The sequence below is a fragment of the Schistocerca serialis genome, chromosome 2 (assembly GCF_023864345.2).
Source record: "Schistocerca serialis cubense isolate TAMUIC-IGC-003099 chromosome 2, iqSchSeri2.2, whole genome shotgun sequence".
Classification (NCBI taxonomy): Eukaryota; Metazoa; Arthropoda; class Insecta; order Orthoptera; family Acrididae; genus Schistocerca; species Schistocerca serialis.
The window spans coordinates 965,502,064-965,526,439 of record NC_064639.1 but is presented as its reverse complement, the minus strand read 5'-3'; the positions used below and the strand labels follow the sequence as shown (position 1 = coordinate 965,526,439).

The 24,376-nt window shown below is 42.6% G+C and overlaps 1 protein-coding gene across 1 annotated transcript in view; it reads left to right on the top strand.

Moving 5' to 3' along the window:
- The window catches only part of LOC126456552 (uncharacterized), a 482,692-nt gene that overhangs the window by 399,028 nt on the left and 59,288 nt on the right, over positions 1-24,376 (top strand). The window contains exon 4 of the mRNA XM_050092299.1: positions 2,526-2,571. Coding sequence (XP_049948256.1) covers positions 2,526-2,571 — 46 coding nt within the window. The remainder of the gene's footprint in view (positions 1-2,525; positions 2,572-24,376) is intronic.

The window sequence follows — 24,376 nt, the reverse complement described above, 5'->3', positions numbered from 1 at the left end:
AGCTTGAAAAGTCCCCTATTTACATGCAGGCTCCATGGATTCTACTACAGGTTGTCTCCATACCCGTACACGTCCATCCGCTCGATACAATTTGAAACGAGACCCATCCAACTGGGCAACATGTTTCCAGTTATCAACAGTGCAAAGTCGGTGTTGACGGACCCATTCGGTGCATAGAGCTTTTTATCGTGCAGTCATCAAGGGTACACGAGTGAGTCTTCGGCTCCGAAAGACCATATCGATGATCTTTCGTTGAATGGTTTGCACGCTGACACTTGTCGATGGCACAGCACTGAAATCTGCAGCAATTTGCGGAAGGAGTGCACTTCTGTCATGTTGAACGATTGTCTTCAGTCGTAGTTGGCCACGTTCTTGCAGTATCTTTTTCCGGCCACGGCGATGTCGGAGATTTGATGCTTTACGGATTTCTGATATTCACTGTACACTCGTGAAATGATCGTGCGGGAAAATCGCCACTTGCAATTGTAGCAGCAGTAACCGATCTAACAACTGTGCCAGACTCTTGTTTTGTTGTATAAGCGTTGCCCACCCGCGGCGCCGTATTCTGTCTGTTTACATAACTCTGTATTTGACCACTCATGCCTGTGCCAGTTTCTCTGGCGCTTCAGTGTATAAATGTGTTATGTTCTTTGGACTGAATCGTTATATTATTATTATTATTATTAGTAGTAGTAGTAGTAGTAGTAGAGGTGGTATTCCTGTGAAAAGAAACATTATTCGTCGTAGCGATACAAATGCTTGGTAGAAGAATCGGGAAAGAAAAAAAGAAGAAAATGACGTGCCTCAAACGTAATACGGTCGACCTCCTGTGTGCCGCCTTCGACGGTAGTTCTAGCGCCTCTTCTCGGCGGCTAGTGGTCTCGTGTTCAACGAGCTCGTGCATCATACTAGAGCAGCATTCGTCCCATGTAAGTGTGGGCTAAGCCCGTGCTAATGATTTAACAAAAACTAAAACCGGAAACCTGACAGGTTAAAGCTTCTCTTGTTAGCGAGAAGGCGGCGGCCTTTATTCTAAAACCAGGAAAGATGCTGATAATGCACCAGGCTTAAATCTGTGATTTCAGATGCACATCTACGCGGTTACTGCGATAAGACCCGATGGTTATTTAATCTTCTGTTTTAGTTTTTTATGTATGTATGTATGTATGAATGAATGTACTTATGCTAAAATACTGCCACTGCAATTCAGGCGTAAGAATGACCACTGAGTTACTCACCCTACTTTCTAGTCTCTTTCAGTCTGTTCATAATTGTGAACTGAAAACGAAACGAAACAAAGTTACAGCTATTTTCTATTCTTGCTGTTTTCTCTGTTGTCTGTCCAGTCGTATTTTTATTTGTGCTATAAATATTAAAATACAATGACATGCAAGAAACATTTATAACATTCCTGAATTTGAGATGCCTGTATGTGGAACAGGTGCTATCTTGCTATAATGGAAATTTAGAAGGGGCCATCAAATGAAAACCGAACACCCTCCATAACGGAACCATGGAACGGTTCCTTCCAAAAGTAATCACCATACGTGTTAACACATGTGTCCCACTGGGAGACGTGACGATCAACTCTTGTTTCGTAGAAAGCGGTTGTCTGCTAACGGATCCACAATCGTACCTCGTACCCACTCTTGCACTTCCTCGTTCGACTGAAACCGACATCCATGCATGTCTTTCTTCAGGTCGCCAAAGATTTGAAAATCTCACGGTGAAAGATCCGGGTTGTACGTAGGATGTTTACCAACCATATCGCTGAAGCACAGCCTTCATCCGACTGGCAGTGGGGTGGGGAATGGGGGACGGATTGCTCTTGGGGTATCTGAATGCTGTCGAACGTTATCATCCTGTTGGACCTTAAGGTCCACCGTGACAGCGCCAATTGGATGATCCGCGTTCTACGAAACAAGAATGTTTGATCTGTCGTTTCCCTGTGGTAGAAATTTCTTAACGCGTGTCTGATTAGTTTTGGGTAGAACTATTCCATTGTCCCGCTGTGACGGGTGTTAGGTTTTCATTTGACTGCCCCTCATCTGTATTAAGAAGTACCTTTATCTTGCAGTCACTATATTTTAAATGATCCACAACGGTTGCTGGAGCATGTTGCAGCCCTAATACATATTGAGTATATGTTATAGACTTCAGGTCCGGCCAGATATTGCTCTGAATGGAACACTAACTACTTCTACGGCACTACAGATAAACCGAAGGAAATTTTAAACGGTAACGGAGGATGTAGCACATCGGTTATCGCTACTACCTGGTGACACGTTCACAACTTACGTAAACGAGTAATCTGAATGTTAGTGAAAAGTATTATATTCGTTTGCGTCGTATTGTTGTTACGGGTCAATGACAGCTTTTCAGTGACTATAAACAACTGGGCAGATAATTTTCAACATTTGTCTCAATAAAAAGATCAATTATTTCACATATTAATAGTAAACTTGATAATGTTACTGAATAGAAAGTAAACAATTTTTTTTATTTTTATTTATTTATTTTTTCAGATCGGAGAGGTTGTGGAGAACTGGAACCCTGAAACTTCTGAAGTTGGTGAGTACCTCGTATTTCCCATGCGTGAAACCTGGTGATCTCGTTCTTTTAATTTTTGTAAACATTTCTTGTTGTTAGTCGGCCTTCTGCAGAAATCATTGTTATAAAAATTACTAGTTTCTGTTAATAAGATAAGCCTGAATTTTTTAAAAAAAGTTACATGATTTGTATGAAATAGACGTTCTAAAAACGATTTGTAATCCTGATTTTGAAAACTACTTTTTTTTCCTATCATGTTGTGATTTTTCACATGGTATATTTTAAAGATCTGAATAACTGAGGCACAAAGATTTTGATATAATTTCAATGAAAGTCTAAATTTTTATGATTGTTTTAATTCGTTAGGCTATATTAAAAATACTACAAAGACTTCTCTCAGCAACATTTACTTTACATTTGTCTTTTTTGATTTCCTAACAGAACCTACACCTTTACTCTCTTTCTTCAAAATCCAGTAATAGTCGACCTCTGCGCTTTAACTCCACATTCCCTGGTAACCCTTCTCCATCTCCTTAATGTCTTGATGGATGCTTTCTGTTTGCTCTTCATTACAATGTCTCAGATCTTCTGTGACGCAGTCAGTATGGGAGTGTAGGAATTGGACTGAACACTCGTGCTGTAACTCAACACGGCTTTGACGATATTCTTGTAACTTGGGTGATATGTATTCCCTAGAAAGCTTACAATAGCAGATCTGAAGGCAACCCATGCTAATTTTTCTCCAATATTCTTTGTATTCTCAAATTCGTGATCTTTCATCAGTTAGTGAATTGAAGGTCCAACTAATCCCTGTTTTCAATTTTTCTTGGCACATGAGAAGATCTTTCATATAAATAGTCTTACAATGGAATCCATATTGTGGAAGAGCCCCTACAGACTGCTTTATCCAGTCCAATTTGGTAAGTAGTGGAGGAAGCAATACTTTTAGATATACTTTATGTGTTCTGCAAGCTGTTCATGAAAGATATTCTTTGTCCCATGCACAATATGTCTCCGACTTGGCCAAATCTTTACACTCCAATACTTTTACTTTGACTGGCTGCCCTATTCGCATAAAGAGCAGGGCATTTTCGTGTACCCAGCTTACTGCCCTAACAAAATACCTATATCTAAAAATTAAATAAATTTCATTCCAGTAAAAGAAATTAACGTGATAGAAGGAAAACTGAAGACAGTTTTGAAACAAGCATCAAAGAGTTGATTAACAACATATTTTTTCTTCAAACATCTGTTATCATGCATACTGGTGTAATCTGAATAGGCTATACTAAAAGGAGAAAAAAAAACAGTAGCATGTAGCATATACGATGTCATTCCTCACTTTTTAACCAATACGAGATTGCGCTCGGTATCTAATGACCTTAGTGTTGACTCTAAACATTTTTAGGACTGAGATTGTGCAATTAAATGAGCATAACAGTAACTGACGAGAATGCTGAAGAAAAAGTAATGTTTAACATTAGTTTCGCGAATAAAATTTATCAGGAAAGAACTTAGATTTTCTAAATATGAGTAACTACTAACACCACCACCTGCGCTCATTTCACGAGGAACCATGCAAGAGCACACACCGAAAGCAGGATGATAATACGAGGTATTTTTGTTGATAGTTCAGTCCTTGTCAGTTGTCTGAAAACAGGTTTCAATACGTTGTACGCACGCCTTTCCAAAGTTATGATTTGATCGAAAAATACGGGTAAAGTAATATGTACTGCACACCACACTCCTGCTTTCACACCGAAAGCGTTCCACTCACACTTAGACAGAGGGATGTACGCTTTGCCACCTAACCCTCCCCCACCCCCACTAACCCCGTCTACCCTCCCTCCGTTACTTTGCCAGAGTCCGAAGAGCTGGGTACCCTGCCCTTTCACACACCTCTCCGACGGTGGACAACAGTTCGCATGAGGATGCAAAAGGCAGTGGAAGCCACTGCATTACATGTGGCCAGTAACTGAAAAGCCTCATCATGATCTCTCCAATGTCAAAAAGATTCCGGAATATTCCCCATTCTCATCTCCGGAAGGGACTGCCAAGAGGGAGGTGTCTATGAGAAAGAAATCGAATGTCCAATGAAAGGATAACGTTCTACGAGTCGGGACGCGGAATGCCAGAAGCTTGAACGTCACAGGGAAGCTAGAAAATCTGCAAAGCGAAATGCAAAGACTCAATCTAGATATAGTAGGGGTTAGTGAAGTAAAATGGAAAGAAAACGAGCATAGGGTAATACCAACAACACCAGAAAATGGTACAACGGAACTAGGATTCTTTATGAATAGAAATATAGGACAGAGAGTGAGTTACTGTGAACAGTTCAGTGACAGGATTGTTCTCGTCAGAATAGACAGCAAACGACGCGGACAACAATAGTTCACATATACATGCCGACGTCGTAAGACCAAGATGGAGGAAGAGAGAGAGAGAGAGAGAGAGAGAGAGAGAGAGAGAGAGAGAGAGAGAGAGAGTGTATGAGGATCCTGAACGAGTAATACAGTACGTAAAGGGAGACGGAAATCTGGTAGTCATGCGGGACTGGGATGCGGTTTAGCGGAAGAAGTAGAGCAAAGGGTTCCGAGATAGTATGGGCTTGGTAGTAGAAATGAGAGAGGAGAAAGACTATTAGTGAGATCTACAATAAATTTCAGCTAGTAATAGCGAATGCTCTATTCAAGAATAGAAAGAATTAGAGGTATACTTGGAAAAGGCCAGGAGAATAATGGAACATTTCAGTTTAGATTGCTTCATGGTGAGGCAGAGATTCCGAAATCAGATACTGGTTTGTAAGGGGTACCCAGAAGCACATGAAGACTCAGATTACAAATTTATAGTGATGAAGAGTACGCTGAAGTCTACGAGACTAGTCAGGAAGAATCAATGCGCAAGGAAGTGGGATACGGAAGTGCTAACGAATGAAGAGATACGCTTGACGTTCTCTGAGGTTTTAGGCACCGCGTTCATGAGTAGCTCAATAGGCAGTTCAGTTGAAGAGGAATGGAAATCGCTAAAGTGGGCAACCACAGATGCCAAAAAGAAAACCATAAGTACGAAGAAAGTAACTGTGAAGAAACCATAGGTAACAGAAGAAATACTTCAGTTGATCGATAAGAGAAGGAAGTACAAAAATGTTCAAGGACATTCGGGAATGCAGAAATACAAGTCACTTAGGAATGAAATAAATAGGAAGTGCAGGAAAGCTAAGGCGTAATGGCTACGTGAAAAACGTGAAGAAACAGAAAAAATAAATGATTGTTGGAACGATGGCATCAGTATACAGAAATTCAAAACAACTTTCGGTGAAGAGAAAAGCAATGGTTATAACATTAAGAGTGAAATGGCAGTTTCACTATTAAATGCAGGAGAGAGAGCGGGTAAGTGGAAATAATGCTTCGAAGTCTTCTATTAAGGGGAAGACTTCTCTGATGACGCGATAGAACTGGAAACAGAAGTCGATACAGAAGAGATAGGAGATCCATAATTACAATCAGAATTTAAAACAACTTTGGAAGACGTAAGATCAAATAAGGCAGAGGGGATAGATAACATTTCATTGGAATTTCTAAAATCATTTGGGGAAGTGGCAACAAAATGATTATCAACGTTGGTGTGTGGAACGTTTGAGTCTGGGGACATGCCGCCTGACTTTCGGAAAAACATCAGTCACATAACAATTCGGAAGATTGCAAGAGCCGACAACTGCGAGAATTATCGCAAAATCGGCTTAATAGTTCATGCATCCAATTTGCCGACAGGAGTAACATACAGAAGAATGGAAAAGACAATTGACGATATGTTGGATGACAATCGGTTTTGCTTTAGGAAAAGTAAAGACACCAGAGAGGCAATTCTGACGTTGCGGTTGATAATGGAAGTGAGACTGGCGAAAAATGAAGTTATGTTAACAGGATTTGTCGAACTGGAGTAAGTGTATGACAATGTCAAACAGTGCAAGATGCTCGAAATCCCGAGAAATATAGGGGTAAGCTACACGGAAAGACGGGTAATATGCAATGTACAGAAGCCAAGAGTGAACAATAAGAGTGGAAGGTTATGAACGAAGTGTTCGGAACAAAAAGAGTGTAAGACAGGCGCCACTACTATTCAATCTATACATCGAAGAAGCAATGGCGGAAAGAAAAGAACGGTTCAGGAGTGGAATTAAGATTCACTGTGAGAGGATATCAATGATACGATTCTTCGATAACATTGCTATCCTTAGTAAAAGTGGAGAAAAATTACAAGTTGTGTTGAATGGAATGAACAGTCTGATGAGTACAAAATATGGATTGAAAGTAAATCGAAGAAAGACTGCAGTAATGAGATGTAGCAGAAATGAGAACAGCGAGAAACTTAACATTAGGATTGGTGATCACGAAGTAGGTAAAGCTATAGAATTCTGCAACATAGGCAGCCAAGTAACCCATGATGGAGGGAGCAAGGAGACATAAAAAGTAGACTACCATTGGCAAAATGGTTCAAATGGTTCAAATGGCTCTGAGCACTATGGGACTCAACTGCTGTGGTCATAAGTCCCCTAGAACTTAGAACTACTTAAACCTAACTAACCTAAGGGCAGCACACAACACCCAGCCATCACGAGGCAGAGAAAATCCCTGACCCCGCCGGGAATCGAACCCGGACCATTGGCAAAGCGGGCGTTCTTAGCCAAGACAAGTCTACTGTTATTAAACACTGGCCTTAATTTGACGAAGAAATTTCTGAGAACGTGTATTTGGAGTACAGCCTTGTATAGAAGTGAAATGTGAACTGTGGGAAAACAGGAAAAGAAGAGGATCGAAGTATCTGAAATGTGTTGCTACCGAAGAATGTTACAAATTTGGTGGACTGATAAGATACGAAATGGGAAGCTTCTCCGGCAAATCGGCGAGGAAAGACGTATATGGAAAACACTCACATGAAGAAGCGACAGGAAGATAGGACATAGCTTTAGACATCAAGGAAATAGCTTACATGGTACTTGAGGGAGCTGTCGTGAGTAAAAACGGTGGAGGAATGTAGAGATTTGAATACATTAGACAAATAATTGAGGACGTAGATCGTGTTACTTTGAAATGAAAAGGGTGACTCGGGAGAGGAATTCCTGGCGGGTGCATCAAACCAGTCAGAAGAATGATGACTCAAAACAACATTGCCCCAGCTCAAAAGGGCGGTCCCTGCTGCTGAGGGCTGGCTGCATCTACAAGAGCCTTCCGGTACATCCTGCCCTGCGCTGTACAGCTGTGGCCCCAGCAGCATCTGCGATGACGTATAAACCGCTCGTCAGCGTTTCTGCTGAGCCGCTGGCGTCACAGCATGTCGCGGGCCGTCTGCTGCATCTACATCTACAACTACAAGATCATTCTTCAGTTCACAGCTACCTGGCAAAGGATTGAACCAATTTCAAGCTGCTTCTCTACCGTTCCACTCTCGAACAGCGTGCGGAAAAAGCGAACACTTAAAATCTTTCCGTATTAACTCTTATTTCCATTATTTAATTATGATGATCGTTTCTCCCTTTGTAAGTGCGTGTAAACCAGATATTCTAACATTTTGAGGAGAAAGTTGGTGATAGAAATTTCATGAAAAGATCCTGCCGCAGCGAAGTTCCACTTCCATTCGTGTATCATATCCGTGCCACTCTCTCCCCTGTTTCGCGATAATATAAGACGAGCTATCATTCTGTGAACTTTTTCGATTCCTCCGTATGTCCTACCTGACGCTGATACCAGTAGTACTCCAGAAGAGGACGGACAAGCGTAATGTAAACAGTTTCTTTGGAACAGACGTCTTAAATTTTCTAAGTGTTCTGTCAATAAGTTGCAGTCTTTGGTTTGGTTTCCCCACAACATTATGTACGTAAGCATTCAAATTTAAGTTGTTCGTGACTGTAGTCCCTAAGTTCTTAGTTGAGTTTACAGCCTTTAGATTTGTTTGATTTATTGTGTAACCGAAATTTAACGGATTCCTTTTAGTATTCATGTGGATGAATTCAGACTTTTCATTATTTAGAATCAATTGCCACTTATCGCACCGTAAAGGTATCTTGTCTTAATCATTTTGAAATTGGTTTTGGTTATCTGATGACATCAAAAGACGGTAAATGGCAGCATCATCTGCAGACAATCTAAGAGTGCTGCTCAGGTTGTCTTCTAAATCGTTTATTTAGGTCAGGAACAGCAGAGAGCCTATAACACTTTCAGGGGTAACGCAAGGCTTACTTTTCTTTTACTCGATGACTTTTCGTCAGTTATTACGAACTGTGACCTTTCTGACAGGAAATCATAAATCCCCTCACACGACTAAGACGATACTCCATAGGCCCGTAGTCGCTTGTGAGGAATGGTATTAAAAGCCTTTTGGCTTTTATCAGACTGATAACGAAGGTAAGAGCATGCGGAATAGTTTCCCAGATATGTGAGTGGCTCGAAGATTTCTTTAGTACAAGAGCCTACTTAAGTTGTCCTCGACGGCGTTTGTTCATCACAGACAAGGATATCGTCAGCAGTAGCCCAGGCAAGTGTGATAGGACCGTTGTTATTTTCGATACACACAAACGTTCTGGTGGACAAGATGAGCACACATCTTCGGTTGTTTGCTGATGATAATTTGGGGTATAGGACGGTTCCATCGTTGAGTCACTGTAGGAGGATAAAAAATGAGTTAGACAAACTTTTTAGTTGGTGTCGTGAATGGCAGCTAGCTTTAAACGTAGAAATATATAAGTAGAGGTGAGTAGAAAAACAATCCCGTTATATTCGAATACAGCATAAGTAGTGTCCTGCTATAAAGAATCACATCTATTGAGTATCTGGGGGTAACGTTGCAGAGTGATATGAAATGGAACGAGCGTGAAAGGATTATAGCAGGGAAAACGAATTGTCGACTCTGGTATATTGGGAGAATTAGGGGAAGGTGGGGTCCATCTGTAAGGAGACAGCGTATAGAACACTACTGCAACCCATTCTTGGATGTTCCTCGAGTGTTTAGGATCTCCATCAAGTTGGATGGAACGATGGCATTGAAGAAATACAGAGAAGAGCTGCTAAATTTATTAAAGGTAGTTTTGAGCAACACACAACTATTGCTTCGGGGACTCAAATGGGAACCCCTGGAAGGAAGGCGCCGTTCTTTTCGGGAAATACTACTGAGGAAATTTAGAGAACCGGTATTTGCGCTGACATCAGAACGATTCTATAACCTACGTGTATCTTGCGTAGGGACCACGAAGATAAGAGAAATTAGGGGTCATACGGCCGCGCGGGGTTAGCCGAGCGGTCTAAGGCGCTGAAGTCATGGACTATGCGGCTGGTCTCGGCGGAGGTTCGAGTCCTCCCTCGGGCATCTGTGTGTGTGTGTGTGTGTGTGTGTGTGTTTGTCCTTAGGATAATTTAGGGTAAGTACTGTGTAAGCTTAGGGACTGACGACCTTAGCAGTTAAGTCCCATAAGATTTCACACACGTTTGAACTTTTTTTTTGGGGTCATACGGAGGCGTACAGACTTTTTCCCCTCGCTCTATTGGCATGTGGAAGAGAGAAGGAAATGACTAGCAGTGGTACATAGTGCGCTTCATCACGCACCGCACAGTGGCTTCCGGGGTGTGTAGGTAGATGTAGAACATGATTTATGGGAGTACAGCAGCGTGTCTTCCACACTGCCGAGATTTCGACAGGTTACACCACCTTATTTGCAAGACACAAATGAAACTAGACGTCCGTGGCAATTTAAACCCTCAGTGGGTTAGATTACCTGAATCAAGGCCCTAATCGTAGATTGCAGTCGGGAAACGCAATTCACACTGTATTTCCTCAGAATACGACTAATCCTACTGAAAAAACGGTAGTGCAAAATACTAGAAAGCTGTAGACGTAGGCGCCACACCGTTGTTTTCATTACTCGCCTAATTCGAGGTGGTATCTAATGTTAAGAGCCATTCTAGGTCTTGTAAAGGATGGGTTTGATTTGTGTAGCGCTGGTGTCTACTGTACCCCGTGCCATTGTGGAGTATAGAACACTGCTCAAACCATGAAGGCTGTAGATGTTCGGTTTATATAGGTTGTCCCAGGAGGAATGGTTAATTCTCAGGGATACGACAGGAACGCTCATTTCAAACAAAAAACTTCAGTAAATATTCAGCCGACTGGTTGCACAAGGTTATTGCAGAAACCTTGACCAGGTTTCGTTGCCACCAAGGGTATCTTCTTCAGATGGAAAGTCACATAAATTACATGACGTTAAAACTGTAAACGAAAAATGCTTACAATTAGTCATATTGACACCTAGTAGAGGTTTTTACAATAAACTTATGCAACCGGTTGTCTGTGTGGCTTATTTATTGAAAATTTATTTATGTTTGCTGCTGTCAGTCAAGTTTAAAACTGTGAAGCAAAAGATTTCATATGGACATATGCCCTATTCCGAATGGTTTCTAAGATATAACACATTTTGTATGTTTATCTTGACTAACTTGAAACACCGCGGCCTCTAGCGAAAATGTGTAGCAATACAAAATTGAACTGCATCACATTTCCTAAAAAACAGGTCCTGTGCATTTAGGCCAATTTGGGGTTGTTTCCCAACTTGATAGACCAAAAACGTCCTATATAAAATCGTTAGCCTCGACTTCCTCTGTACAATTGTAATGCCGTCGCTAAATTTTGGCCGTTACTAAACTGCTATAACAGACAACATGTCTGTCTACTGGAACGGTCAGAACTGGAGAGCCGGACTGCCCGAGACACTTCGCGCGCCAAGCCAGCAAGGTGTGACCCGAACGCCACCGAAGTGCATCGGCAGTAATATCGTCAGTCTTTTGTTTTAGTAATACTTTGACTTTAATAATTTTGAAATGACTGATTGATAGCTGGCTGTTGAGAGATGTTTATTTAAAAAAATGAAGTAATTTCGATGACAGCTTTAATTAATAACAGCAACTAAAGTTTAACGTTTTGGCGCCCTACCGCCGAACACAGCAGCCAATCACAGAGCAGCAGCATCATGCAGGCAGTCTTTCTCACGGTAATGTTACCGAATCTAACATGTGTCACCGGTACTTCATCCCACATTGCGTCATTTTTACGCTTCTTGCGTCTCCACTGCTCTGAGAATAGCTTCCTGGAGCCTAATATGATGGCTGAATAAGCCAGAAATATTACACAGTACAGCACCGATATTGTAAGCCAAGATGAATTAAACACATTGTATCTTGCAGCGGACTTTTCCTAGCCACTCGCGACTGGCACTCTCCACAACCCGCTACTCCACCATTTCTGCACCGTATTGTGCCAATTCACCCCCCCCCCCCTCCCCCCGGTGTCTATACTACTGTGGTATGTTATCAACAATAACAGTGTACTGAGTAATGGACAATTAACAATTTACATTAAATGGTTATGTCTCGGAAACCATTCGGAATGGGGCATGTGTCCGTATGCTTCAAATGGTCTTTCTTGTAATATCCCTCATTATTGACTGTTCCTACTCGGACGCCCTCACTAGTATAAGCGTGACATCCGCTTTCTGCATCCGAGAAAATCCGCGACTGCAGAACATTGTCTTGGTGCGTGTCCTGTTACTGGGACAATATCATTAAGGAAGGTGTCGACATTAAATTATCAAGTGACCTTACAAAGACTGAGGTTCTGCCTGAAATCCTCCTCTCTCCCTAGTCAAACAACAGAGGGAGAGACTTAGCTGATCACTATTTCGCTTTAAGTAACGTCTGACGCTGGTCGTCCGTGGTTATGATGTGGCGCCAGTAGATTACAGTATAAGTTGTCTTTCTGCAAACGTCGGCTTTTGTTTCTGGTTGACATCGTCAATTCTTTGTTGGATGTGTTCCAATCTCTGTCTGCTCCTACAGCTTTTCCCCTTCAGATACTTCAGGTAACGCGGAAGTTATTCTTCCATCTCTTGAAATATGCCCTATCACCCTGCTCCTTCCTGTTGTTAATGATTTCCAGAAGTTCCTGCCTTCGTCGATCCTACAGAGAACATTTGTTCTGATCGGTTCACTTAATTTTCAACATCCTCATGAGCACTTAATTTTAAACTCTTATTTTACTTTCACACACATTCCAAGGTTCATTTCCATATATTACCGTGCTCCAAACGTATATTCTGAAAAAAAAAAAATTCCTCAAAGTAAGGCCGATGTTTACTAATAGTAAACTTCTTTTGGCCAGGAATGCCCTCTTCGCCTCTGCCTCTAGTTTTTATGTCTTCCTCCATCGTCCATGTGTGGCTTCAAAGGTAGCAGATTTCCTGCACTTCGTCTACTTCGTGATCCCCAATTTTATCTCCGCTAATTTTATTTCTGGTACGCCTCATTACTTTCTTCTTTCTTCGGTTTGCTGTCAGTTCATTTTCTGTAACCTTTCGCCTGTACTCTATCGCCCATTCAAAAGGTTCTGTGAGACTTCACTTTGACAGACGATAGCAAAGTAATTAGCAGATCTTGTCACTGATGCCTTTTCATCCAGAATTTTAATTCCAGTCTTGAACTCTTTTCTTCTTTCGGTCATTACTTCTTCGATGTATTGATTGAGCAATAAGACTGAAAGACTATACCCACATCCTACACCCTTTCTAACCACAGCACTTCTTTCTTGGTTTTTCCAGACTTGTTGTTGCCTTTAGGTTCTTGCACATATTGTATATTACTCGTCTTTCCCTATAGCTTACACCAATTTTTTCTTGGAATTTCGGCTATCTTGCACCATTTTACACTATAGAACGCTTTTCCCACGTTGACAAATCCTATGATCGCTTCTTTATTTTCTTCACTCTTGCTTCCATAATCCAGCGCAATGTCGAAACTGCCTCCCTGGTGCCTTTATCTTTCCTAAAGCGAAACTGACCGTCATTCGCCTGTCACAATATCGGTGGTTGTCGAGGACGTACCAGACTCCATGTCAGTAAGTTATTAATATTTGAATATTCGTTACATCGGCAGAAGCTGAAGTTCGACGGTACTTCTATTTGTAGGAAAGACAGATTTTTTTCATTAATTTTTGTAGATGGCTTTCACAAAAGTTAGGGACTGCATCATGTAGTGGACAGTTCTACTTACTTTTTATTTTGCCTATGTATTTCCGTCAAATTTATATAATCCTCGGACCATAAAAGAAATATTCAGTCATGTGTGTTACAAGTTCAAGTAATTAAACATTTTTGAAATGTTAATTTTAAATATTGAGCCGTGGCTCACTCGTGTTATGCTTTGCGTTAAACCTTGGTTGCTATTCTGTGATTAGTCTCCCGCGGTTATTGCGATTATACTGTTATCCTCTCTCTCCGCGAGTGGCAGCGGCAGTGTGTATCGATATTCGCACCCTTGTAGTATATTTGACCTCGCGCTTATAGTTTCTGGCTGCGCGGTGTGCGGGCAGTTGGTCGGTTGGCGTGGAGCTGCGAGGAAATCTCCGTGGCGCGTGTCTGGCCGGGCCCACTGGCGGCATCCTTACGCGGTCAAAGTGTGAGGGGCTGTTCCCATTGCTACGGGGTCCGTGGATCACCGATCGCAGACACGAAAGTTGAGTCTTTACTTTATCTACCAGCCAGCGCCAACTGTTAACAATGTGTCGTTTGAATTTCGTTGTGGGCTGTTGGGACATTCCCGCGAGCAACAATGTGTGTTTTCAGGTTGGCGAAATTCTAGCCGCCCTCCTGTGGAGTTTAACTTAATTTGATTATTTTTGAATTGCAGTCCACCAACGGAATCTTCTGCCTTGTTGCCGTTAACTTTCCGGTTACCTGCTCTGGCCGTTGACGTAAATTCAAGCAGTGTATTTTCCTCGTCGTGTTGTGGCTTTCCAGCACGGCGTGTAGTTTGACAGCTGAATGTGTAATTCGTTGTGGGCGCCAATACCTTCTATGTTGTTCCATTGAACTCCCTGCTCTGTGCTGGTCGGGTGGTTCAAATGGCTCTGAGCACTATGGGACTTAACATCTGTGGTGATCAGTCCCCTAGAACTTAGAACTACTTAAACCTAACTCACCTAAGGACATCACACACATCCATGCCCGAGGTAGGATTCGAACCTGCGACCGTAGCGGTCACGCGGTTCCAGACTGAAGCGCCTAGAACCGCACGGCCACATCGGCCGGCTGGTCGGGTGGAGTGGAGTTATCCTGTCGCTTGGTCCGTTGCCTGTCTGTCAGTTGGGTTGCCGTCGGATTGACAATTGTTGGGCCGACTGCCTGTCTCACCTAAGAGAGCGTTAGTGTTTGAATTCCAGGCTGATCCTTGGAAATTTCTGAGCGGCGTTTGATGTGCTGCCTTTTCTTATTTGTCCTTGTTGTTTGTTTATGTATGGCTTCTAGCCGATTTTAAAGTAAAGTTGTTTTGGGCCTTCAGCCTAATTAAGAGAAATGTTTTAAGATAAGGCCCTCTGCCTTTTAAATTCAAATTCCTGTTTTTGAGTCTTTAGTTGTTGGTCTTCAGCCGGTTTTAAATAAAAGTTGTGTTGCCCTTGAGGCGTGAGATTGAATGGCGCATTTAACCGGGAATTAAATTCTAAAATTAATGTTTGGCTTGCTCTGTTTTCAATGTTGTCTTTTCTCTTGTAATGTTTGTCAAATGAATAAAGTAGTATGTTCGAGTGCAACTGACAGCCAGTGACTTTGGCCACTTTCCACAAATTAAAATATCTGTCCTGCGGGTATAGCAGGGGATCTCAGATATAGCATATATTATAATAAACACACAGTCTTGCAATAAGAACGTCATTGTTCCCTCTGTCTTGCAATGTAAATATTGTTCAATGTGTCTTGTAACGTAAACATTGTTCAGCCTGTCTTGCAACTGAAACGTCCCCTTAGAAAACTTAATGAATTACTATGCAGATAAACCTCTTACATTATTTGATTTTCAAACAGCTGAGCAAAACTGAACGTACTCAGACATTACTCTCTTTACTTATTCTGATCAACACTAAACTGACACAATATTTTTAGCGCAACGCAGTCTGACTTACAACAATCCCTACAAAAGAATGGCCCTGACTAACATTAACCTATACCTTTCACAAATCACTTACCTCACAAAAATCTTCGTTACTCGAACTACTGCAATACAGCGAGCGCCAGTACTGCCAGCTAAATAAAAGATTCAAAGTACTGAAGTCACTAACTACTGATAGACATAGTTAGCAAATGAAAGATTTTGATAGAGAACAAACAATGTATTTACCTTAATAGTGTTCAAAAGTCATAATATATATAGCAGTTCACGACATCCAGTCTTACAAATTTACTGTCTCTGATGGACACACGTCCAGATCATCCGCTCTCAAAACTCCGCCATTTCACTCCCGACATCCACCACTGTGGGCGCCTCACCTCCAACTGCGCAACGCTACGCACTGTTCACATCCAACTGCCCAACACTACAATGGCGAATATTACTCCAACAATGCAAGCCAACCACAGCCTTCACACAGCACAGTCAGTGATTTTCATATATAGCGCTACATGGCGTTACCAACATAAAAACCTAAACAGCCTACTTACACAACGTAAACGTTAATGTTTAATCTGTCTTGCAACGTAAACGTTAATGTTTTATCTGTCTTTCACTGTAAACATTAATGTATACTTCTATGGCAGTATGCAGTTTCTCACTTCCTTCCCTCGTTTTTGTAAGATGAAACTAATGGCGGCCCTCACAGCCTGGAGGTAATCACAGTATCCCGCAGCTTACGGCCTGCCCGGCACAGTAGTGGTCTCGGCTGCAGCGGCCTCTGCTGACCCGCGGGTTCGGCGAACCGGCGACCTCCCCGCGGCCGCACAGCACGCAGACAGAGACGGACTGGCTGTCATTTCATAAGCGCCGCCTCCCCTGGCCGGCCATTAGCCGACACACGCAGAGCCGAGTCCCGCGCGCCGGGGAGCCGCGCTGCCTGAACGCCGCGCAAGCCACCGGCGCCGGAGCGCGTAAAGCACGGCCGGCCGCCGGCGCGGGCGTCGTTAAGCGGGAGGCGTCTGTCCGGCAGCCGGTCGTACGTCCTCGCCCTGGCAGCTGCCGTCGTAAGCGCTGCCGCTCTTTCGCGAATCCTTCACACGCCTTCCCAGAAGACAGTCATTTTTCTCGTCGAAGACGGAGGGAAGTCAGTGCAGTCGAATTTACGACATACCGGCACAGTACTCTCACAGACCGAGAGGGTTTCTGGGATTATGGTCGAGTCCGAAGCAAAACGAATGCGAACTACATAATTTTGGAACGTTTCAGCATTCCTGTAACTAGGCTTCCAAACAGGGTTACAAGGGGACCTTGCAGGCTGCTCTGTCCTTTTTCGATTGTCTTCATACTTCTAGTACTTCTTAAAGCAATACGACGTAATTCTCAAAGGAAACCAACCGTCAAAGCCCTTAGATAACTGTTAAGTAAAAAAAAAAAAAAAAAAATCGTCGAGTTTAACCAAAAGTAAAGGGTGTTGCGCACAAGTCATGTAAATGCGAGGTTCCTCGTTCGAATTTCGCTAGTAGGAATTTTCTCAACTTTTGCTTTATTTTCTATATTTCTTATGCAACAGAGAAGATAATTATCAAATACTGAGTCCTGCTCTGTAATGAAATCTATATGTTTATTGCAATTACTAATCAATGAAAGTATAGGTATTCAGAATAAATTAAAATTTGAAACAAAAACGTGAAAAATTGAACAGCAAATAAAACAGTTCATTTCATTTCATGGCGGAGTGGTTAGCACCCTGGACTCGCATTCAGAAGGACGACGGTTCAAACACGCGTCCGGACATCCTGATTACATTTCCGTGATTTCCGTAATTGGCTTCAGACAAATGCCGGGATGGTTCATTTTAAAGGGCACGGTCGATTTCCTTATCCTTTCTTGCCTAATCCGATGGGGCCGATGACCTCGCTATTTGGTCCCTTCCCCTAAACCTACCAACCAACGAATACTTCGTAACTTCCTCTCTGTGTTTCTATACGAAATTCAGTCCAAATTTACCTCCCACTCTATAAAAAGTCTACGTATTGCCAAAACTATGTACCCACAGACTGTTATCCAGCTTAAACTCGTATGCTAACCTTTGACTAAATTTGAATTGAACTGTAACTGGTCTAAATACCATTTGGGTTTGTATTAAATTCTAAACTGAAGTAAAACAATTATCTAGCTATAATAAAAATTTCCACTGGCCTCGTGTCTTAACTACAGTGTCACAGATCTCTCGAAAGCGCTACAGCAAACACCAAACCGGCAGCAGTTAAGCTAGGTTTCTGTTTTTAAATAACATTTCCAAACAATATTCAAACCGTTGCATACCACATGGTGCAATTGGGTAACGCGTAATGTTAAACCTTCTTTAGAAAGTGGGATGGGGACAGTAACTGTTCCTATGAAATGATATTCCAAGACAACGATTTTAGAATGAAGTATGGTTCAAATGGCTCTGAGCACTATGGGACTCAACTGCTGTGGTCATCAGCCCCCTTGAACTTAGAACTACTTAAACCTAACTAACCTAAGGACATCACACACATCCATGCCCGAGGCAGGATTCGAACCTGCGACCGTAGCAGTCGCACGGTTCCGGACTGCGCGCCTAGAATGAAGTATGTATTCAGACACAGTAAAACTTCGCGTCATCTACAAACATAACATTGGCGTGAATAATCCTATGCTTAAGAGTGGACAACGATTTGCAAAGAGTAAAATGTTAACAGAGAATTTCTGTAAAAACGAAACACTTGATCAGTTGATACCTTAACGCATGATTCAGGGAAATTCGGTGGTCCGTCTCTCGGTTCTGAGCAAGTGAACAAAGTTAACCAGCTGACAATAACCTTTCCGACAAATTAGCTGCGTACTGCTGCATTCTTAACTCAAACTTCTTGTCTTAAAAATACACATATTTTCAAAATTTATATTCCTTCCACCTTTCCGTATATACATCATATTCATTCTTGCTGTCCTGTTACAATAAATCTTCCTTCATCTAACAGATATAATAACAGATCAACACGGTACTACCGACTACGTCCCTCACCTACTGCGCTTTAACTAAGAATGATTCAGACTGCACAAAGGCAAAAATAGTGCCCTTACAGGACTACAGATTATTTAACAGTAACATAACTTGCTGTCTCTGACGTCCACATTTACAATTTACAAAAATCAAAACCTTACAACTTACGGTCAGATGTTATAATGATTGTTTGCTACAGTACCCTCAAATGTAAATTTTCGCACTAGAACTTTTAAAAAATAGTGCAAGTGGCACTGAGAACTGTGGGACTTAACTTCTGAGGTCATCAGTCCCCTGGAACTGAGAACTACTTAAACCTAACTAACCTAAGGACATCACACACATCCATGCCCGAGGCAGGATTCGAACCTGCGACCGTAGCGGTCGCGCGGTTCCAGACTCTAGCGCCTAGAACCGCTCGGCTACTCCGGCCAGCAGAACTTTTAAACGGAGAATTTATTTTACAGCAGCGACTTAATTGTGAAGGACTAACTTCCGTATTACAGCAGGTACTGGCTGTTGTGTGTGCCGCACCTTTGTTAGCCTGCGTTGGGAACTATAGACGAGCTGCGACCTTCTTACTGAGACCATGACATGACTCGCTGCCTATGGAGCCTAATGACAGAGTATGCTGCGCATGTGCACTAAGAGCACCAGTGGCGTTGCTGCTGGACGTATTTGAGGTGTGTGTGTGTGTGTGTGTGTGTGTGTGTGTGTGTGTGTGTGATGTATCTGACCCTACATATGTCCAAGTTAGAACAAATTATTTTGGGTATGAAACCGCGTCTTCTTCCCGCTGCCATCCGTCTAACTGTTGCACCGATTGCTGCCATAATGTATGCTCAATCATTCCATCTTTCCACACATCCTTAGTAGGAACTTTTTCTAGTTTCAGAATGTCTGTATTTCTTCTCTGCCGATGTAGCTGATCAACATTCTCCTGAAACACCTGCTCACAATCATCTGATTTCTGCCTTTCGCACTATCCTCATTTCATACCCTTAGATCAGGGCTTCCCAACCTTTTCAGCTGGCGGACCCCTTCCTCAGTCGAAAATCCATGGCGGACCCCTAGTCAGTCAAGAGGACAGTAACTTTAAATTTCAGAGCGAAACCCATGCGGACTGAAAGCTTCTTAATGCAAGTGCTATGTTCCCAATGACCCCCCCCTCCCCCCCCCCACCGCCCAACTACGTGAAATTAACGATCCAATTTGAATCCCCGCTGTATCCAGACACTTACTAGTGGATTTACTCCCTTTGTTCAACACACTATAGCCTGATTAAAATTACTTGGTAATTGACATTTCACACGTTGGAGCTGCCTTCCTCCAAGAGCAATCAACGTCACGTCCAAACTGTTCGCTGTTGACAAGCTGCCGCTTGTGGTCTGTTCACTTCCACTGTTTGGCTACTGTTGTGTAAGGAGCATGCATATTTTGTAACAGTCGTGTGTGTGTGTGCGTGTGTGTGTGGTTCTTCGTGAAATCCCAAGAAAAATGTTCAAATGTATGTAAAGTCTATGGGAGTCAAAAATCGACTTATTAGGTAGTGCACTGACAAAGCAAGTTTAACATTTAATGATGCCTGGGCCCGCATATGTGCCAGCGAGCGCTGTGATTGGTCGACAAAAGTCGCTCCGCGCATGCGTAAAAGGTTTCAGCGCATCTAGCGTCGTGAGCCTGCGCTCAAACGTCCCCCGTATTATTACGAAACAGTTGATCAGAGAAGCCGCATTCTCCGGCACTAAACTGTGGATGCGTTCTCAAAAAAAAAAAAAAAAAAAAAAAAAATGGTTCGAATGGCTCTGAGCACTATGGGACTTAACATCTGAGGTCATCAGTCCCCTAGAACTTAGAACTACTTAAACTGAACTAACCTAAGGACATCACTCACATCATTGCCCGAGGCAGGATTCGAACCTGCGACCGTAGCAGCCGCGCGGTTCCGGACTGCAGCGCCTAGAACCGCGTGGCCACCGCGGTCGGCATGCGTTCTGACTTAGGAACTGCAAAGGCTGCTTGGGAATACGACCTGAAGTAAAAGTACACATGTTTTTCAGGCGAAAAAAAAATAGTTATAAATTTGATTTTCACATTTTTATTCAATAATTTTACTCATTATTTTACACGATTTGGTGAAATGTGGCCGCGGACCCCCTAGAAAGAGCCGGCGGACCCCTAAGGGGTCCGCGGACCACACGTTGGGAAGCCCTGCCTTAGATAGACGTTCACCAATCATAGCGTTTCATAATGTCTTCCTGATATCTACATATAAATTTCTAGGCATTAGCTTCTGTTTCTTTCTATAGGAATCATTGTTGCCAAGTGCAGTCTGCCCACCCGGGGCATTACTTTAGTTTTCTCTCTGGGTGTGTACTGACATCAGTTAAAGTGGTGTGAACGAAAGAAAGCGAACGGCAGCGTTGCACGTGATGCTCCAACCATTTGCGTCATTCTGATAGTTTGCATCTGGTGACTGTACTTCATCAGTGTATGAAGGGTGACACGAAGCAAACAGGACGAGTATTACGTCAAGAGCGACAGTGATAATTTTCTGCGCATATATATAATTTTTTTGAGAAGCAGAAACAGAGTGCAGTGGTCTGATGCGGCGTCCACATCATCGCTGTTAATTATTAAGGTGCGCAAAGGCTGAAGCTTATGGCGACGCTGCAAAGTTTTCTCCGTCCCTCTCAGCGCACAACGAATCACGATGCCGCCTACCTGTTTGCACAGCATTATTGCGCACACTACAGTTTATTAAGCATCTGACTCAGTTTCTTTTCATTTTCGGTGACGAATGCTAGGGCAATCCTGCCGATTTCTGTACGCGACAGAGCATATCAAGATAGTTCTTTACATCTCACGTTGCATTTTCAGTGCATAAAGCAGATATCAGCGGTGACAAGTGTGACTGCCAATGGCTGAGCATTTCCGTGATCCTTTCGTGAACCTGTAACGAAACGTGCTGTTCTCCTTTGAATTTATATTTCCTCTGTCAATCCTCTGTGGTACGGATCCCAGAACGACGAGCAACATTCAAGTATTACTCGAATGAGGGTTAGTGGGTGGACTAGTTCTCCTGTGGACTCCTACACTGAATCTCAGTCTGGCATCTGCCTTACCTGTGATTAAATTTTTAGTACTTACAGTGAACTATGTCTCGCAATTTTTAAGCTTCTAGTGAATGAATATTTTAAATTTTTAATTTTTAAGGCCGGCCGCGGTGGTCTCGCGGTTCTAGGCGCGCAGTCCGGAACCGCGCGACTGCTACGGTCGCAGGTTCGAATCCTGCCTCGGGCATGGATGTGTGTGATGTCCTTAGTTAGGTTTAAGTAGTTCTAAGGGACTGATGACCTCAGATGTTAAGTCCCATAGTGCTCAGAGCCATTTATTTTTAAATCTTAATTTCAGATATCTGAATTTAGTAAACAATATTGATGGTTTTATTCTCAAAAAGCTTAGGCTGTTTCTTCGTTCATAGAGATCAACAGGACATCACAGTGTGAGCTGAAAGGTATAGAAAAAGTCATTTCTTTTTTCATTATTTCACTGCATATCAATGCAAAGTCGTAACAGACAAAACAACAATCCCAAATTGTATTGTGAATCTTTCTTTTCACAGCGTTTTACTTGGACCACACAATTGCTGGAAATGAGCTTTCTTCTAAATTTGTCATCTTGTAATATTTAGGCTCATTGAACAACTCACCAAACTTTTCATTAGCTTCCCTCAAAACCGTCTCCAAGAAGGACGATGCAGCTATTAAAGGCTGGACGGTTATCGTAGCCCAGTGTTCGGGCGCGAACGATCTATCGGACTGTAGCAGACGGGTATAGCAACGATATTCCACCCAAAGTTCTTAAACAGGACGTAAATTACACCTTATATACGACAAACAACACTGACGTGGAATAGTATACACGCCTGACTGCGGCTTACAGCGGAAAACCTACCAGATGAAAGTGTTACGGCTGAATTCCCGCAAAGTGTAACCTTCACTACGTTTGCTGACTAGCCATAATGAGGGTTGCTCCATCTATTACCCGAAAATAAAAGACAAGCCTGTCTGCAGTGGATAGAGATTGGTCCTACGTTGCTCAAAAATACCAGTCGGAATCTCTACATGATAGATCTAAAGCCTCTTCCCATATTAGTTTCCCCGTTTTTTTTTTTTTCCTTCTTGTCCTTCTCTTCATCAACCTATTTCGTCCTACTTCTTCCCTATTCTTTTACCCTTCATGTTATTCGCTTGTCATGCGCCCTGATTGCTATATACCCCGCTAACCCACAGGAGAAGTAAGAGAAACTGATGACACATTATTATTAATCATGCTTTATCATATAGATCAGAAAGAATTCCATCTCTCGCAACTGAATGTATATCCGTTAAACACGTTTCGCTTAGGCATCTTCTGAGATGTATCATATTTTTAAAAATTATTTTATTATACATATTTTGTTGGGAGATATGTAGTGATTCTTATCGGCTCTCTTAAATTAACAACAACTATAGATCGCCTATCAAAACATAGTAATTTTCTTTGTTGTAGACCACTGAAGATGCCTAGCATGAAAGACGAAACTCATTTGGTAGGTACACTATAACCTTAAGTTTCAGAAGACGGAATTTTGTTCTTATTTACACTGACGGAGAAAAATCGCAACACAAAAGAAATTAATGTAGACTAATGAAATTTCGGGAATGCATTCGTCTTGGTAACATATGTAAGTGATTAACATTGCAAGATCGCAGGTTAATGTAAGCACGAGATAAGCCATTCCAAAAGAAAACTGCTGTTACATTAATAATCGATGTAACCGTCAGAAAGTTGACTGCAAGCATGCAAACGTGCCTGCGTTGTGTTGTACAGGTTTCGAGTGTCAGTTTGTGGAATAGAGTTCCATGCCTGTTAATGCTGGTTGTGGATTACGCTATAGTTGTCGTCCGATGATTCCCATATGTGCTAGATTGGAGACAGAACGACCGTCTGTACAGCATACTGTATTACAACAGCGATATGTGGGCAAGCGTTATCCTATTGGAACCATCCCAGGGAATGCTGTTCACGAATGACGTAGACACATGCAGTCGGGATGCGTCCAATAACCACAAAGTGTCCTGCTGTCAACGAAATCGCACCGTAGACCGTAACTACAGGTGTAGATCAAGTGTGATTAACACGTAGGCAGATTATGTGCTGGCCGTCAACTGTCCTCTTTGTAACCAACACATGGCCATCACTGACTCCGAGGGATAACCAGCTTTCATCTGAAAACACGACAGACCTCCGCCCCGCCCTTCAATGAACTTTCGCCTGACACCATTGAAGTTGCAAATGGCGGTGTTTTGCGGTCAATGGAATGCACGCTACAGGGCTTCTGGCTCGGAGCTATGTTTCAAGTAACCGGTTTGTAACAGTTCGTTATGTCACTGTGGTGCCCAATGCTGCTCAGATCGCTGCTGTAGATGTAGTAGGTTGCACCAGAACCAAACGCCGAACATGATGGTCTTCCCGCTCGGTAGTGCCAAGTGGCTGTCCGGCATTCTTGCGATCGCACATTCCCGTGACCACCACTGTCGTCAGTCATGTAAAATGGCTACATTCCTGCAGGGTCTTTCTGCAATACCGCAGAAGCAACATCCAGCTCCTCGTAGCCCTCTTACATGACCTCGTTGAAACTCTGCGAGGTGCTCGTAGTGGCGTCTTTGTCGCCTTAAAAGGTATTCGTGATCTGGAATCTCAGACGTAGCTAACTCTCACGACCGTTACAGCATGTATTTAAAGCAGATTTGAATTCAAAAGTGGCGCTACT